The 14,169-nt window shown below is 39.3% G+C and overlaps 1 protein-coding gene across 1 annotated transcript in view; it reads right to left on the bottom strand.

Moving 5' to 3' along the window:
* LOC139229008 (mucin-3B-like) overlaps positions 1-14,169 on the bottom strand; it is a 102,660-nt gene that overhangs the window by 74,169 nt on the left and 14,322 nt on the right. Inside the window, exons 44-85 of the mRNA XM_070860672.1 lie at positions 13,929-14,090; positions 13,677-13,844; positions 13,239-13,358; positions 12,853-13,032; positions 12,571-12,732; positions 12,262-12,486; positions 11,870-11,986; positions 11,484-11,663; positions 11,203-11,364; positions 10,951-11,118; positions 10,513-10,632; positions 10,127-10,306; positions 9,845-10,006; positions 9,584-9,760; positions 9,138-9,254; positions 8,752-8,931; positions 8,471-8,632; positions 8,219-8,386; positions 7,781-7,900; positions 7,395-7,574; positions 7,113-7,274; positions 6,804-7,028; positions 6,412-6,528; positions 6,026-6,205; positions 5,745-5,906; positions 5,493-5,660; positions 5,055-5,174; positions 4,669-4,848; positions 4,387-4,548; positions 4,135-4,302; positions 3,697-3,816; positions 3,311-3,490; positions 3,029-3,190; positions 2,768-2,944; positions 2,328-2,444; positions 1,942-2,121; positions 1,661-1,822; positions 1,409-1,576; positions 971-1,090; positions 585-764; positions 303-464; positions 42-218 (exon numbers count right to left, since the gene is read on the bottom strand). Of these exons, the coding sequence (XP_070716773.1) occupies positions 42-218; positions 303-464; positions 585-764; positions 971-1,090; positions 1,409-1,576; positions 1,661-1,822; positions 1,942-2,121; positions 2,328-2,444; positions 2,768-2,944; positions 3,029-3,190; positions 3,311-3,490; positions 3,697-3,816; positions 4,135-4,302; positions 4,387-4,548; positions 4,669-4,848; positions 5,055-5,174; positions 5,493-5,660; positions 5,745-5,906; positions 6,026-6,205; positions 6,412-6,528; positions 6,804-7,028; positions 7,113-7,274; positions 7,395-7,574; positions 7,781-7,900; positions 8,219-8,386; positions 8,471-8,632; positions 8,752-8,931; positions 9,138-9,254; positions 9,584-9,760; positions 9,845-10,006; positions 10,127-10,306; positions 10,513-10,632; positions 10,951-11,118; positions 11,203-11,364; positions 11,484-11,663; positions 11,870-11,986; positions 12,262-12,486; positions 12,571-12,732; positions 12,853-13,032; positions 13,239-13,358; positions 13,677-13,844; positions 13,929-14,090 (6,759 nt within the window). The remainder of the gene's footprint in view (positions 1-41; positions 219-302; positions 465-584; positions 765-970; positions 1,091-1,408; positions 1,577-1,660; positions 1,823-1,941; positions 2,122-2,327; positions 2,445-2,767; positions 2,945-3,028; positions 3,191-3,310; positions 3,491-3,696; positions 3,817-4,134; positions 4,303-4,386; positions 4,549-4,668; positions 4,849-5,054; positions 5,175-5,492; positions 5,661-5,744; positions 5,907-6,025; positions 6,206-6,411; positions 6,529-6,803; positions 7,029-7,112; positions 7,275-7,394; positions 7,575-7,780; positions 7,901-8,218; positions 8,387-8,470; positions 8,633-8,751; positions 8,932-9,137; positions 9,255-9,583; positions 9,761-9,844; positions 10,007-10,126; positions 10,307-10,512; positions 10,633-10,950; positions 11,119-11,202; positions 11,365-11,483; positions 11,664-11,869; positions 11,987-12,261; positions 12,487-12,570; positions 12,733-12,852; positions 13,033-13,238; positions 13,359-13,676; positions 13,845-13,928; positions 14,091-14,169) is intronic.

Genomic DNA, 14,169 nt, shown 5'->3' with positions numbered 1-14,169 from the left:
GTAAAGTTTCACAAAGTGTGGGGTCATAATTTCCATCGTACCTGTTTCGGTTGTAACAGGTGACACGAACGTGCTTGTCAGGGAATATGATTCAGATGGTGAAATTGGTGGTGTTGATATAGAATTTGTTGTGACTGCTGTACCAGAAGATGACAATGTTGATAGTGGAGATGATGGAGATGACTCAATAGCAGATGATCGCACTGTACTGGATCCACCTTCAGAAAGCAAAAAAATAAATCTTTTTCTGGCCGTGAATGTCATATTGTACACCATGTATTGCATCATTGACTTTGTCTTACTTGATTCAGTTGTGAATAATGTCCCAGTATTGCTTGTCAGTGGAAGTGATTGTGTTGTTGGGGAATTTGTTGTCTCTCTTGTACCAATGGATGACACTGATGAATGTGGAGTTGTTTCTGGAGATGATGTGAATGGAGTTGATGCTGATATACTTGTCGCACCTTTTGATAAAAGAGTAATATCATTCTTTGTGAACTTTACTTTTCCACTTTTCGAAATTTGTTAAAGCCTTGCATTGACAAATAGTGTTCAACAAAGTGCTGCAATGGTTTCCATCCTACCTGTTTCACTGGTAACTGATGTCAATGTCGTGCTTCGTGGTGAAGATGATTGTGTGGCTGAGCTTGGTCTTGTTGATATGGAATTTGTTGCCTGCACTGTACTGCCAGATGAAGGTGTTGACTGTGCAGATGTTATTACTGATGAACCAGGTTTAGTTGATGTGGCTGCAATGGATGCCCCTTTTGAAAGAACAAAATCATTTAAGCACATGAATTCTGCAATCCATACTGTGCAAGGATGTAACAAATACAGTTTCTTGATTCAAGACACAGAATTTCAACATGCTCTCTTACATGAAACTCCACATTGTAAAACAAACAATAAATTAAAAGAGAGTACTGCAAACTGTTGTCCCACAAAATGTTGTACAATTGTTTTGTCTTACTTGTTTCCATTGTGGCTAATGTCGCAGTAGTGCTCACTGTGGAAGATGATTGAGTTGGTGATGAATTTACTGTCTCTTTTTTCAATGATAGCACTGTAGATGTTGACTGTGGAAAGGTTGCTGCAAATAAAAAAGAAGATGGTTAATGGAGCTCTCGTGGATTCCATTTTGGAAAGAACAGAATTCTACCCCTATGCAATATTCATAGGGCAGATTGTGTGATTTTGTGCTATCACTGAAAAAAGAGACTGTGGCCTAGATGTTCTGGATTACAGGACTTCAGCCCTCTCTGTGCCCTGCGCTTCCGTCAAGACGTCTAACTGCTTGGAGCATGGGATTGGGGAATGTTGCCTTCGAATCCAACATTTCACAAATTCTTAACTCAAAAACCTTACTTGTAAAGTTTCACAAAGTGCGGTGACATAAGTTCCATCGTACCTGTTTCAGTTGTAGCAAGTGACACTGTCGTGCTTGTCGGGGAAGATGATTCTGATGGTGAAATTGGTGGTATTGGTATAGAATTTGTTGTGACTGCTGTACCAGAAGATGACAATGTTGACAGTAGAGATGACTCAAAGGCAGATGATCGCACTGTACTGGGTTCACCTTTAGAAAGCAAAAAAATGAATAATTTTTTTTGCCTGAATGTCATATTGGACATCATCTATTGCATCATTGACTTTGTCTTACTTGTTTCAGTTGTGAATAATGTCCCAGTACTTCTCGTCAGTTGAGTTGATTGTGTTGGTGGGGAATTTGTTGTCTCTCTTGTACCAATGGATGACACTGATGAATGTGGAGTTGTTTCAGGAGATGATGTGAATGGAGTTGATGCTGATATACTTGACGCACCTTGTGATAAAAGAGTATTGTCAGTCTTTGTGAACTTTTCAATCCATTTGTCAGAAATTCTTAAAGTCTTGCAGTGACAAATAGTGTTCGACAAAGTGCTGCAGTGGTTTCCATCCTACCTGTTTCAGTGATAACTGATGTCAGTGTTGTACTTCCTGGTGAAGATGATTGTGTGGCTGAGCTTGGTCTTGTTGATATGGAATTTGTTGCCTGCACTGTAGTGGCAGATGAATGTTTTGCCTGTGCAGATGTTATTACTGATGACCCAGGTTTAGTTGAAGTGTCTGCAGTGGATGCACCTTTTCAAAGAACAGAATCATTTCAGCACATGAATTCTACAATCCATATTGTGCAAGGATGTAACAAATACAGGTTCTTGTTTCAAGACACAGAATTTCAACTTGCTCTCTTACATGAAACTCCACATCGTAAAACAAACAACGAATTAAAAGAGAGCACTGCAAATTGTTGTCCCACAAAGTATTGTATAATTGATTTGTCTTACTTGTTTCCATTGTGGATGATGTCACAGTAGTGCTCACTGAGGAAGATGATTGTGTTGGTGATGACTTTGCTGTCTCTGTTGTACTGAGCACTGTAGATGTTAACTGTGGAAAGGTTGCTGCAAATGAAAAGGAAGATGGTTAATTGAGCTTCCTTGATTCCATTTTGGAAAGAACAGAATTCTTTGCAATCTTTATAGGGCAGATTGTATGATCCTGTGCTACCACATGAAAATCAGTGCTTGAAGAGACCGTGACCTAGACCTTCAGGGTTACATGACTTCAGCCCGCTCTGTGCCCAACGATTCCTTCAAGACGTCTAACTGCTTGGAGCATGGGATTGGGGAATTTTGCCTTCTAAACCAACATTTCACAAATTCTTAACGAAAAAAACCTGACTTGTAAAGTTTCACAAAGTGTGGGGTCATAATTTTCATCGTACCTGTTTCGGTTGTTACAAGTGACACTAACGTGCTTGTCAGGGAATATGATTCAGATGGTGAAATTGGTGATGTTGATATAGAATTTGTTGTGACTGCTGTACCAGAAGATGACAATGTTGATAGTGGAGATGATGGAGATGACTCAATAGCAGATGATCGCACTGTACTGGATCCACCTTCAGAAAGCAAAAAAATGAATCTTTTTCTGGCCGTGAATGTCATATTGTACACCATGTATTGCATCATTGACTTTGTCTTACTTGATTCAGTTGTGAATAATGTCCCAGTATTGCTTGTCAGTGGAGGTGATTGTGTTGTTGGGGAATTTGTTGTCTCTCTTGTACCAATGGATGACACTGATGAATGTGGAGTTGTTTCTGGAGATGATGTGAATGGAGTTGATGCTGATATACTTGTCGCACCTTTTGATAAAAGAGTAATATCATTCTTTGTGAACTTTACTTTTCCACTTTTCGAAATTTGTTAAAGCCTTGCATTGACAAATAGTGTTCGACAAAGTGCTGCAATGGTTTCCATCCTACCTGTTTCACTGGTAACTGATGTCAATGTCGTGCTTCGTGGTGAAGATGATTGTGTGGCTGAGCTTGGTCTTGTTGATATGGAATTTGTTGCCTGCACTGTACTGCCAGATGAAGGTGTTGACTGTGCAGATGTTATTACTGATGAACCAGGTTTAGTTGATGTGGCTGCAATGGATGCCCCTTTTGAAAGAACAAAATCATTTAAGCACATGAATTCTACAATCCATACTGTGCAAGGATGTAACAAATACAGTTTCTTGATTCAAGACACAGAATTTCAACATGCTCTCTTACATGAAACTCCACATTGTAAAACAAACAATAAATTAAAAGAGAGTACTGCAAACTGTTGTCCCACAAAATGTTGTACAATTGTTTTGTCTTACTTGTTTCCATTGTGGCTAATGTCGCAGTAGTGCTCGCTGTGGAAGATGATTGAGTTGGTAATGAATTTACTGTCTCTTTTTTCAATGATAGCACTGTAGATGTTGACTGTGGAAAGGTTGCTGCAAATAAAAAAGAAGATGGTTAATGGAGCTCTCGTGGATTCCATTTTGGAAAGAACAGAATTCTACCCCTATGCAATATTCATAGGGCAGATTGTGTGATTTTGTGCTATCACTGAAAAAAGAGACTGTGGCCTAGATGTTCTGGATTACAGGACTTCAGCCCTCTCTGTGCCCTGCGCTTCCGTCAAGACGTCTAACTGCTTGGAGCATGGGATTGGGAAATATTGCCTTCGAATCCAACATTTCACAAATTCTTAACTCAAAAACCTTACTTGTAAAGTTTCACAAAGTGCAGTGAGATAAGTTCCATCGTACCTGTTTCAGTTGTAGCAAGTGACACTGTCGTGCTTGTCGGGGAAGATGATTCTGATGGTGAAATTGATGGTGTTGGTATAGAATTTGTTGTGACTGCTGTACCAGAAGATGACAATGTTGACAGTAGAGATGACTCAAAGGCAGATGATCGCACTGTACTGGGTTCACCTTTAGAAAGCAAAAAAATGAATAATTTTTTTTGCCTGAATGTCATATTGTACATCATCTATTGCATCATTGACTTTGTCTTACTTGTTTCAGTTGTGAATAATGTCCCAGTATTGCTTGTCAGTGGAGGTGATTGTGTTGTTGGGGAATTTGTTGTCTCTCTTGTACCAATGGATGACACTGATGAATGTGGAGTTGTTTCTGGAGATGATGTGAATGGAGTTGATGCTGATATACTTGTCGCACCTTTTGATAAAAGAGTAATATCATTCTTTGTGAACTTTACTTTTGCACTTTTCGAAATTTGTTAAAGCCTTGCATTGACAAATAGTGTTCGACAAAGTGCTGCAATGGTTTCCATCCTACCTGTTTCACTGGTAACTGATGTCAATGTCGTGCTTCGTGGTGAAGATGATTGTGTGGCTGAGCTTGGTCTTGTTGATATGGAATTTGTTGCCTGCACTGTACTGCCAGATGAAGGTGTTGACTGTGCAGATGTTATTACTGATGAACCAGGTTTAGTTGATGTGGCTGCAATGGATGCACCTTTTGAAAGAACAAAATCATTTAAGCACATGAATTCTACAATCCATACTGTGCAAGGATGTAACAAATACAGTTTCTTGATTCAAGACACAGAATTTCAACATGCTCTCTTACATGAAACTCCACAATTTGAAACAAACAATAAATTAAAATAGAGTACTGCAAACTGTTGTCCCACAAAATGTTGTACAATTGTTTTGTCTTACTTGTTTCCATTGTGGCTAATGTCGCAGTAGTGCTCACTGTGGAAGATGATTGAGTTGGTGATGAATTTACTGTCTCTTTTTTCAATGATAGCACTGTAGATGTTGACTGTGGAAAGGTTGCTGCAAATAAAAAAGAAGATGGTTAATGGAGCTCTCGTGGATTCCATTTTGGAAAGAACAGAATTCTACCCCTATGCAATATTCATAGGGCAGATTGTGTGATTTTGTGCTATCACTGAAAAAAGAGACTGTGGCCTAGATGTTCTGGATTACAGGACTTCAGCCCTCTCTGTGCCCTGCGCTTCCGTCAAGATGTCTAACTGCTTGGAGCATGGGATTGGGGAATGTTGCCTTCGAATCCAACATTTCACAAATTCTTAACTCAAAAACCTTACTTGTAAAGTTTCACAAAGTGCGGTGACATAAGTTCCATCGTACCTGTTTCAGTTGTAGCAAGTGACACTGTCGTGCTTGTCGGGGAAGATGATTCTGATGGTGAAATTGGTGGTGTTGGTATAGAATTTGTTGTGACTGCTGTACCAGAAGATGACAATGTTGACAGTAGAGATGACTCAAAGGCAGATGATCGCACTGTACTGGGTTCACCTTTAGAAAGCAAAAAAATGAATAATTTTTTTTGCCTGAATGTCATATTGTACATCATCTATTGCATCATTGACTTTGTCTTACTTGTTTCAGTTGTGATTAATGTCCCAATACTTCTCGTCAGTTGAGTTGATTGTGTTGGTGGGGAATTTGTTGTCTCTCTTGTACCAATGGATGACACTGATGAATGTGGAGTTGTTTCTGGAGATGATGTGAATGGAGTTGATGCTGATATACTTGACGCACCTTGTGATAAAAGAATATTATCAGTCTTTGTGAACTTTTCAATCCATTTGTCAGAAATTCTTAAAGTCTTGCAGTGACAAATAGTGTTCGACAAAGTGCTGCAGTGGTTTCCATCCTACCTGTTTCAGTGATAACTGATGTCAGTGTTGTACTTCCTGGTGAAGATGATTGTGTGGCTGAGCTTGGTCTTGTTGATATGGAATTTGTTGCCTGCACTGTAGTGGCAGATGAATGTTTTGCCTGTGCAGATGTTATTACTGATGACCCAGGTTTAGTTGAAGTGTCTGCAGTGGATGCACCTTTTCAAAGAACAGAATCATTTCAGCACATGAATTCTACAATCCATATTGTGCAAGGATGTAACAAATACAGGTTCTTGTTTCAAGACACAGAATTTCAACTTGCTCTCTTACATGAAACTCCACATCGTAAAACAAACAACGAATTAAAAGAGAGCACTGCAAATTGTTGTCCCACAAAGTATTGTATAATTGATTTGTCTTACTTGTTTCCATTGTGGATGATGTCACAGTAGTGCTCACTGAGGAAGATGATTGTGTTGGTGATGATTTTGCTGTCTCTGTTGTACTGAGCACTGTAGATGTTAACTGTGGAAAGGTTGCTGCAAATGAAAAGGAAGATGGTTAATTGAGCTTCCTTGATTCCATTTTGGAAAGAACAGAATTCTTTGCAATCTTTATAGGGCAGATTGTATGATCCTGTGCTACCACTTGAAAATCAGTGCTTGAAGAGACCGTGACCTAGACCTTCAGGGTTACATGACTTCAGCCCGCTCTGTGCCCAACGATTCCTTCAAGACGTCTAACTGCTTGGAGCATGGGATTGGGGAATTTTGCCTTCTAAACCAACATTTCACAAATTCTTAACGAAAAAAACCTGACTTGTAAAGTTTCACAAAGTGTGGGGTCATAATTTTCATCGTATCTGTTTCGGTTGTAACAAGTGACACGAACGTGCTTGTCAGGGAATATGATTCAGATGGTGAAATTGGTGGTGTTGATATAGAATTTGTTGTGACTGCTGTACCAGAAGATGACAATGTTGATAGTGGAGATGATGGAGATGACTCAATAGCAGATGATCGCACTGTACTGGATCCACCTTCAGAAAGCAAAAAAATAAATCTTTTTCTGGCCGTGAATGTCATATTGTACACCATGTATTGCATCATTGACTTTGTCTTACTTGATTCAGTTGTGAATAATGTCCCAGTATTGCTTGTCAGTGGAGGTGATTGTGTTGTTGGGGAATTTGTTGTCTCTCTTGTACCAATGGATGACACTGATGAATGTGGAGTTGTTTCTGGAGATGATGTGAATGGAGTTGATGCTGATATACTTGTCGCACCTTTTGATAAAAGATTAATATCATTCTTTGTGAACTTTTCTTTTCCACTTTTCGAAATTTGTTAAAGCCTTGCATTGACAAATAGTGTTCGACAAAGTGCTGCAATGGTTTCCATCCTACCTGTTTCACTGGTAACTGATGTCAATGTCGTGCTTCGTGGTGAAGATGATTGTGTGGCTGAGCTTGGTCTTGTTGATATGGAATTTGTTGCCTGCACTGTACTGCCAGATGAAGGTGTTGACTGTGCAGATGTTATTACTGATGAACCAGGTTTAGTTGATGTGGCTGCAATGGATGCACCTTTTGAAAGAACAAAATCATTTAAGCACATGAATTCTACAATCCATACTGTGCAAGGATGTAACAAATACAGTTTCTTGATTCAAGACACAGAATTTCAACATGCTCTCTTACATGAAACTCCACATTGTAAAACAAACAATAAATTAAAAGAGAGTACTGCAAACTGTTGTCCCACAAAATGTTGTACAATTGTTTTGTCTTACTTGTTTCCATTGTGGCTAATGTCGCAGTAGTGCTCACTGTGGAAGATGATTGAGTTGGTGATGAATTTACTGTCTCTTTTTTCAATGATAGCACTGTAGATGTTGACTGTGGAAAGGTTGCTGCAAATAAAAAAGAAGATGGTTAATGGAGCTCTCGTGGATTCCATTTTGGAAAGAACAGAATTCTACCCCTATGCAATATTCATAGGGCAGATTGTGTGATTTTGTGCTATCACTGAAAAAAGAGACTGTGGCCTAGATGTTCTGGATTACAGGACTTCAGCCCTCTCTGTGCCCTGCGCTTCCGTCAAGACGTCTAACTGCTTGGAGCATGGGATTGGGGAATGTTGCCTTCGAATCCAACATTTCACAAATTCTTAACTCAAAAACCTTACTTGTAAAGTTTCATAAAGTGCGGTGACATAAGTTCCATCGTACCTGTTTCAGTTGTAGCAAGTGACACTGTCGTGCTTGTCGGGGAAGATGATTCTGATGGTGAAATTGGTGGTGTTGGTATAGAATTTGTTGTGACTGCTGTACCAGAAGATGACAATGTTGACAGTAGAGATGACTCAAAGGCAGATGATCGCACTGTACTGGGTTCACCTTTAGAAAGCAAAAAAATGAATAATTTTTTTTGCCTGAATGTCATATTGTACATCATCTATTGCATCATTGACTTTGTCTTACTTGTTTCAGTTGTGAATAATGTCCCAGTACTTCTCGTCAGTTGAGTTGATTGTGTTGGTGGGGAATTTGTTGTCTCTCTTGTACCAATGGATGACACTGATGAATGTGGAGTTGTTTCAGGAGGTGATGTGAATGGAGTTGATGCTGATATACTTGACGCACCTTGTGATAAAAGAGTATTATCAGTCTTTGTGAACTTTTCAATCCATTTGTCAGAAATTCTTAAAGTCTTGCAGTGACAAATAGTGTTCGACAAAGTGCTGCAGTGGTTTCCATCCTACCTGTTTCAGTGATAACTGATGTCAGTGTTGTACTTCCTGGTGAAGATGATTGTGTGGCTGAGCTTGGTCTTGTTGATATGGAATTTGTTGCCTGCACTGTAGTGGCAGATGAATGTTTTGCCTGTGCAGATGTTATTACTGATGACCCAGGTTTAGTTGAAGTGTCTGCAGTGGATGCACCTTTTCAAAGAACAGAATCATTTCAGCACATGAATTCTACAATCCATATTGTGCAAGGATGTAACAAATACAGGTTCTTGTTTCAAGACACAGAATTTCAACTTGCTCTCTTACATGAAACTCCACATCGTAAAATAAACAACGAATTAAAAGAGAGCACTGCAAATTATTGTCCCACAAAGTATTGTATAATTGATTTGTCTTACTTGTTTCCATTGTGGATGATGTCACAGTTGTGCTCACTGAGGAAGATGATTGTGTTGGTGATGACTTTGCTGTCTCTGTTGTACTGAGCACTGTAGATGTTAACTGTGGAAAGGTTGCTGCAAATGAAAAGGAAGATGGTTAATTGAGCTTCCTTGATTCCATTTTGGAAAGAACAGAATTCTAACCCTTTGCAATCTTTATAGGGCAGATTGTATGATCCTGTGCTACCACTTGAAAATCAGTGCTTGAAGAGACCGTGACCTAGACCTTCAGGGTTACATGACTTCAGCCCGCTCTGTGCCCAACGATTCCTTCAAGACGTCTAACTGCTTGGAGCATGGGATTGGGGAATTTTGCCTTCTAAACCAACATTTCACAAATTCTTAACGAAAAAAACCTGACTTGTAAAGTTTCACAAAGTGTGGGGTCATAATTTCCATCGTACCTGTTTCGGTTGTAACAGGTGACACGAACGTGCTTGTCAGGGAATATAATTCAGATGGTGAAATTGGTGGTGTTGATATAGAATTTGTTGTGACTGCTGTACCAGAAGATGACAATGTTGATAGTGGAGATGATGGAGATGACTCAATAGCAGATGATCGCACTGTACTGGATCCACCTTCAGAAAGCAAAACAATAAATCTTTTTCTGGCCGTGAATGTCATATTGTACACCATGTATTGCATCATTGACTTTGTCTTACTTGATTCAGTTGTGAATAATGTCCCAGTATTGCTTGTCAGTGGAGATGATTGTGTTGTTGGGGAATTTGTTGTCTCTCTTGTACCAATGGATGACACTGATGAATGTGGAGCTGTTTCTGGAGATGATGTGAATGGAGTTGATGCTGATATACTTGTTGCACCTTTTGATAAAAGAGTAATATCATTCTTTGTGAACTTTACTTTTCCACTTTTCGAAATTTGTTAAAGCCTTGCATTGACAAATAGTGTTCGACAAAGTGCTGCAATGGTTTCCATCCTACCTGTTTCACTGGTAACTGATGTCAATGTCGTGCTTCGTGGTGAAGATGATTGTGTGGCTGAGCTTGGTCTTGTTGATATGGAATTTGTTGCCTGCACTGTACTGCCAGATGAAGGTGTTGACTGTGCAGATGTTATTACTGATGAACCAGGTTTAGTTGATGTGGCTGCAATGGATGCACCTTTTGAAAGAACAAAATCATTTAAGCACATGAATTCTACAATCCATACTGTGCAAGGATGTAACAAATACAGTTTCTTGATTCAAGACACAGAATTTCAACATGCTCTCTTACATGAAACTCCACAATTTGAAACAAACAATAAATTAAAAGAGAGTACTGCAAACTGTTGTCCCACAAAATGTTGTACAATTGTTTTGTCTTACTTGTTTCCATTGTGGCTAATGTCGCAGTAGTGCTCACTGTGGAAGATGATTGAGTTGGTGATGAATTTACTGTCTCTTTTTTCAATGATAGCACTGTAGATGTTGACTGTGGAAAGGTTGCTGCAAATAAAAAAGAAGATGGTTAATGGAGCTCTCGTGGATTCCATTTTGGAAAGAACAGAATTCTACCCCTATGCAATATTCATAGGGCAGATTGTGTGATTTTGTGCTATCACTGAAAAAAGAGACTGTGGCCTAGATGTTCTGGATTACAGGACTTCAGCCCTCTCTGTGCCCTGCGCTTCCGTCAAGACGTCTAACTGCTTGGAGCATGGGATTGGGGAATGTTGCCTTCGAATCCAACATTTCACAAATTCTTAACTCAAAAACCTTACTTGTAAAGTTTCACAAAGTGCGGTGACATAAGTTCCATCGTACCTGTTTCAGTTGTAGCAAGTGACACTGTCGTGCTTGTCGGGGAAGATGATTCTGATGGTGAAATTGGTGGTGTTGGTATAGAATTTGTTGTGACTGCTGTACCAGAAGATGACAATGTTGACAGTAGAGATGACTCAAAGGCAGATGATCGCACTGTACTGGGTTCACCTTTAGAAAGCAAAAAAATGAATAATTTTTTTTGCCTGAATGTCATATTGTACATCATCTATTGCATCATTGACTTTGTCTTACTTGTTTCAGTTGTGAATAATGTCCCAATACTTCTCGTCAGTTGAGTTGATTGTGTTGGTGGGGAATTTGTTGTCTCTCTTGTACCAATGGATGACACTGATGAATGTGGAGTTGTTTCTGGAGATGATGTGAATGGAGTTGATGCTGATATACTTGACGCACCTTGTGATAAAAGAATATTATCAGTCTTTGTGAACTTTTCAATCCATTTGTTAGAAATTCTTAAAGTCTTGCAGTGACAAATAGTGTTCGACAAAGTGCTGCAGTGGTTTCCATCCTACCTGTTTCAGTGATAACTGATGTCAGTGTTGTACTTCCTGGTGAAGATGATTGTGTGGCTGAGCTTGGTCTTGTTGATATGGAATTTGTTGCCTGCACTGTAGTGGCAGATGAATGTTTTGCCTGTGCAGATGTTATTACTGATGACCCAGGTTTAGTTGAAGTGTCTGCAGTGGATGCACCTTTTCAAAGAACAGAATCATTTCAGCACATGAATTCTACAATCCATATTGTGCAAGGATGTAACAAATACAGGTTCTTGTTTCAAGACACAGAATTTCAACTTGCTCTCTTACATGAAACTCCACATCGTAAAACAAACAACGAATTAAAAGAGAGCACTGCAAATTGTTGTCCCACAAAGTATTGTATAATTGATTTGTCTTACTTGTTTCCATTGTGGATGATGTCACAGTAGTGCTCACTGAGGAAGATGATTGTGTTGGTGATGATTTTGCTGTCTCTGTTGTACTGAGCACTGTAGATGTTAACTGTGGAAAGGTTGCTGCAAATGAAAAGGAAGATGGTTAATTGAGCTTCCTTGATTCCATTTTGGAAAGAACAGAATTCTTTGCAATCTTTATAGGGCAGATTGTATGATCCTGTGCTACCACTTGAAAATCAGTGCTTGAAGAGACCGTGACCTAGACCTTCAGGGTTACATGACTTCAGCCCGCTCTGTGCCCAACGATTCCTTCAAGACGTCTAACTGCTTGGAGCATGGGATTGGGGAATTTTGCCTTCTAAACCAACATTTCACAAATTCTTAACGAAAAAAACCTGACTTGTAAAGTTTCACAAAGTGTGGGGTCATAATTTTCATCGTATCTGTTTCGGTTGTAACAAGTGACACGAACGTGCTTGTCAGGGAATATGATTCAGATGGTGAAATTGGTGGTGTTGATATAGAATTTGTTGTGACTGCTGTACCAGAAGATGACAATGTTGATAGTGGAGATGATGGAGATGACTCAATAGCAGATGATCGCACTGTACTGGATCCACCTTCAGAAAGCAAAAAAATAAATCTTTTTCTGGCCGTGAATGTCATATTGTACACCATGTATTGCATCATTGACTTTGTCTTACTTGATTCAGTTGTGAATAATGTCCCAGTATTGCTTGTCAGTGGAGGTGATTGTGTTGTTGGGGAATTTGTTGTCTCTCTTGTACCAATGGATGACACTGATGAATGTGGAGTTGTTTCTGGAGATGATGTGAATGGAGTTGATGCTGATATACTTGTCGCACCTTTTGATAAAAGATTAATATCATTCTTTGTGAACTTTTCTTTTCCACTTTTCGAAATTTGTTAAAGCCTTGCATTGACAAATAGTGTTCGACAAAGTGCTGCAATGGTTTCCATCCTACCTGTTTCACTGGTAACTGATGTCAATGTCGTGCTTCGTGGTGAAGATGATTGTGTGGCTGAGCTTGGTCTTGTTGATATGGAATTTGTTGCCTGCACTGTACTGCCAGATGAAGGTGTTGACTGTGCAGATGTTATTACTGATGAACCAGGTTTAGTTGATGTGGCTGCAATGGATGCCCCTTTTGAAAGAACAAAATCATTTAAGCACATGAATTCTGCAATCCATACTGTGCAAGGATGTAACAAATACAGTTTCTTGATTCAAGACACAGAATTTCAACATGCTCTCTTACATGAAACTCCACATTGTAAAACAAACAGTAAATTAAAAGAGAGTACTGCAAACTGTTGTCCCACAAAATGTTGTACAATTGTTTTGTCTTACTTGTTTCCATTGTGGCTAATGTCGCAGTAGTGCTCGCTGTGGAAGATGATTGAGTTGGTGATGAATTTACTGTCTCTTTTTTCAATGATAGCACTGTAGATGTTGACTGTGGAAAGGTTGCTGCAAATAAAAAAGAAGATGGTTAATGGAGCTCTCGTGGATTCCATTTTGGAAAGAACAGAATTCTACCCCTATGCAATATTCATAGGGCAGATTGTGTGATTTTGTGCTATCACTGAAAAAAGAGACTGTGGCCTAGATGTTCTGGATTACAGGACTTCAGCCCTCTCTGTGCCCTGCGCTTCCGTCAAGACGTCTAACTGCTTGGAGCATGGGATTGGGGAATGTTGCCTTCGAATCCAACATTTCACAAATTCTTAACTCAAAAACCTTACTTGTAAAGTTTCACAAAGTGCGGTGACATAAGTTCCATCGTACCTGTTTCAGTTGTAGCAAGTGACACTGTCGTGCTTGTCGGGGAAGATGATTCTGATGGTGAAATTGGTGGTGTTGGTATAGAATTTGTTGTGACTGCTGTACCAGAAGATGACAATGTTGACAGTAGAGATGACTCAAAGGCAGATGATCGCACTGTACTGGGTTCACCTTTCGAAAGCAAAAAAATGAATAATTTTTTTTGCCTGAATGTCATATTGTACATCATCTATTGCATCATTGACTTTGTCTTACTTGTTTCAGTTGTGAATAATGTCCCAGTACTTCTCGTCAGTTGAGTTGATTGTGTTGGTGGGGAATTTGTTGTCTCCCTTGTACCAATGGATGACACTGATGAATGTGGAGTTGTTTCAGGAGGTGATGTGAATGGAGTTGATGCTGATATACTTGACACACCTTGTGATAAAAGAGTATTATCAGTCTTTGTGAACTTTTCAATCCATTTGTCAGAAATTCTTAAAGTCTTGCAGTGACA

The sequence above is a fragment of the Pristiophorus japonicus genome, chromosome 18, assembly GCF_044704955.1.
Source record: "Pristiophorus japonicus isolate sPriJap1 chromosome 18, sPriJap1.hap1, whole genome shotgun sequence".
Taxonomy (NCBI): domain Eukaryota; kingdom Metazoa; phylum Chordata; class Chondrichthyes; family Pristiophoridae; genus Pristiophorus; species Pristiophorus japonicus.
The sequence above is the reverse complement of the archived record's forward strand: the minus strand, read 5'-3'. Positions and strand labels throughout refer to the sequence as shown.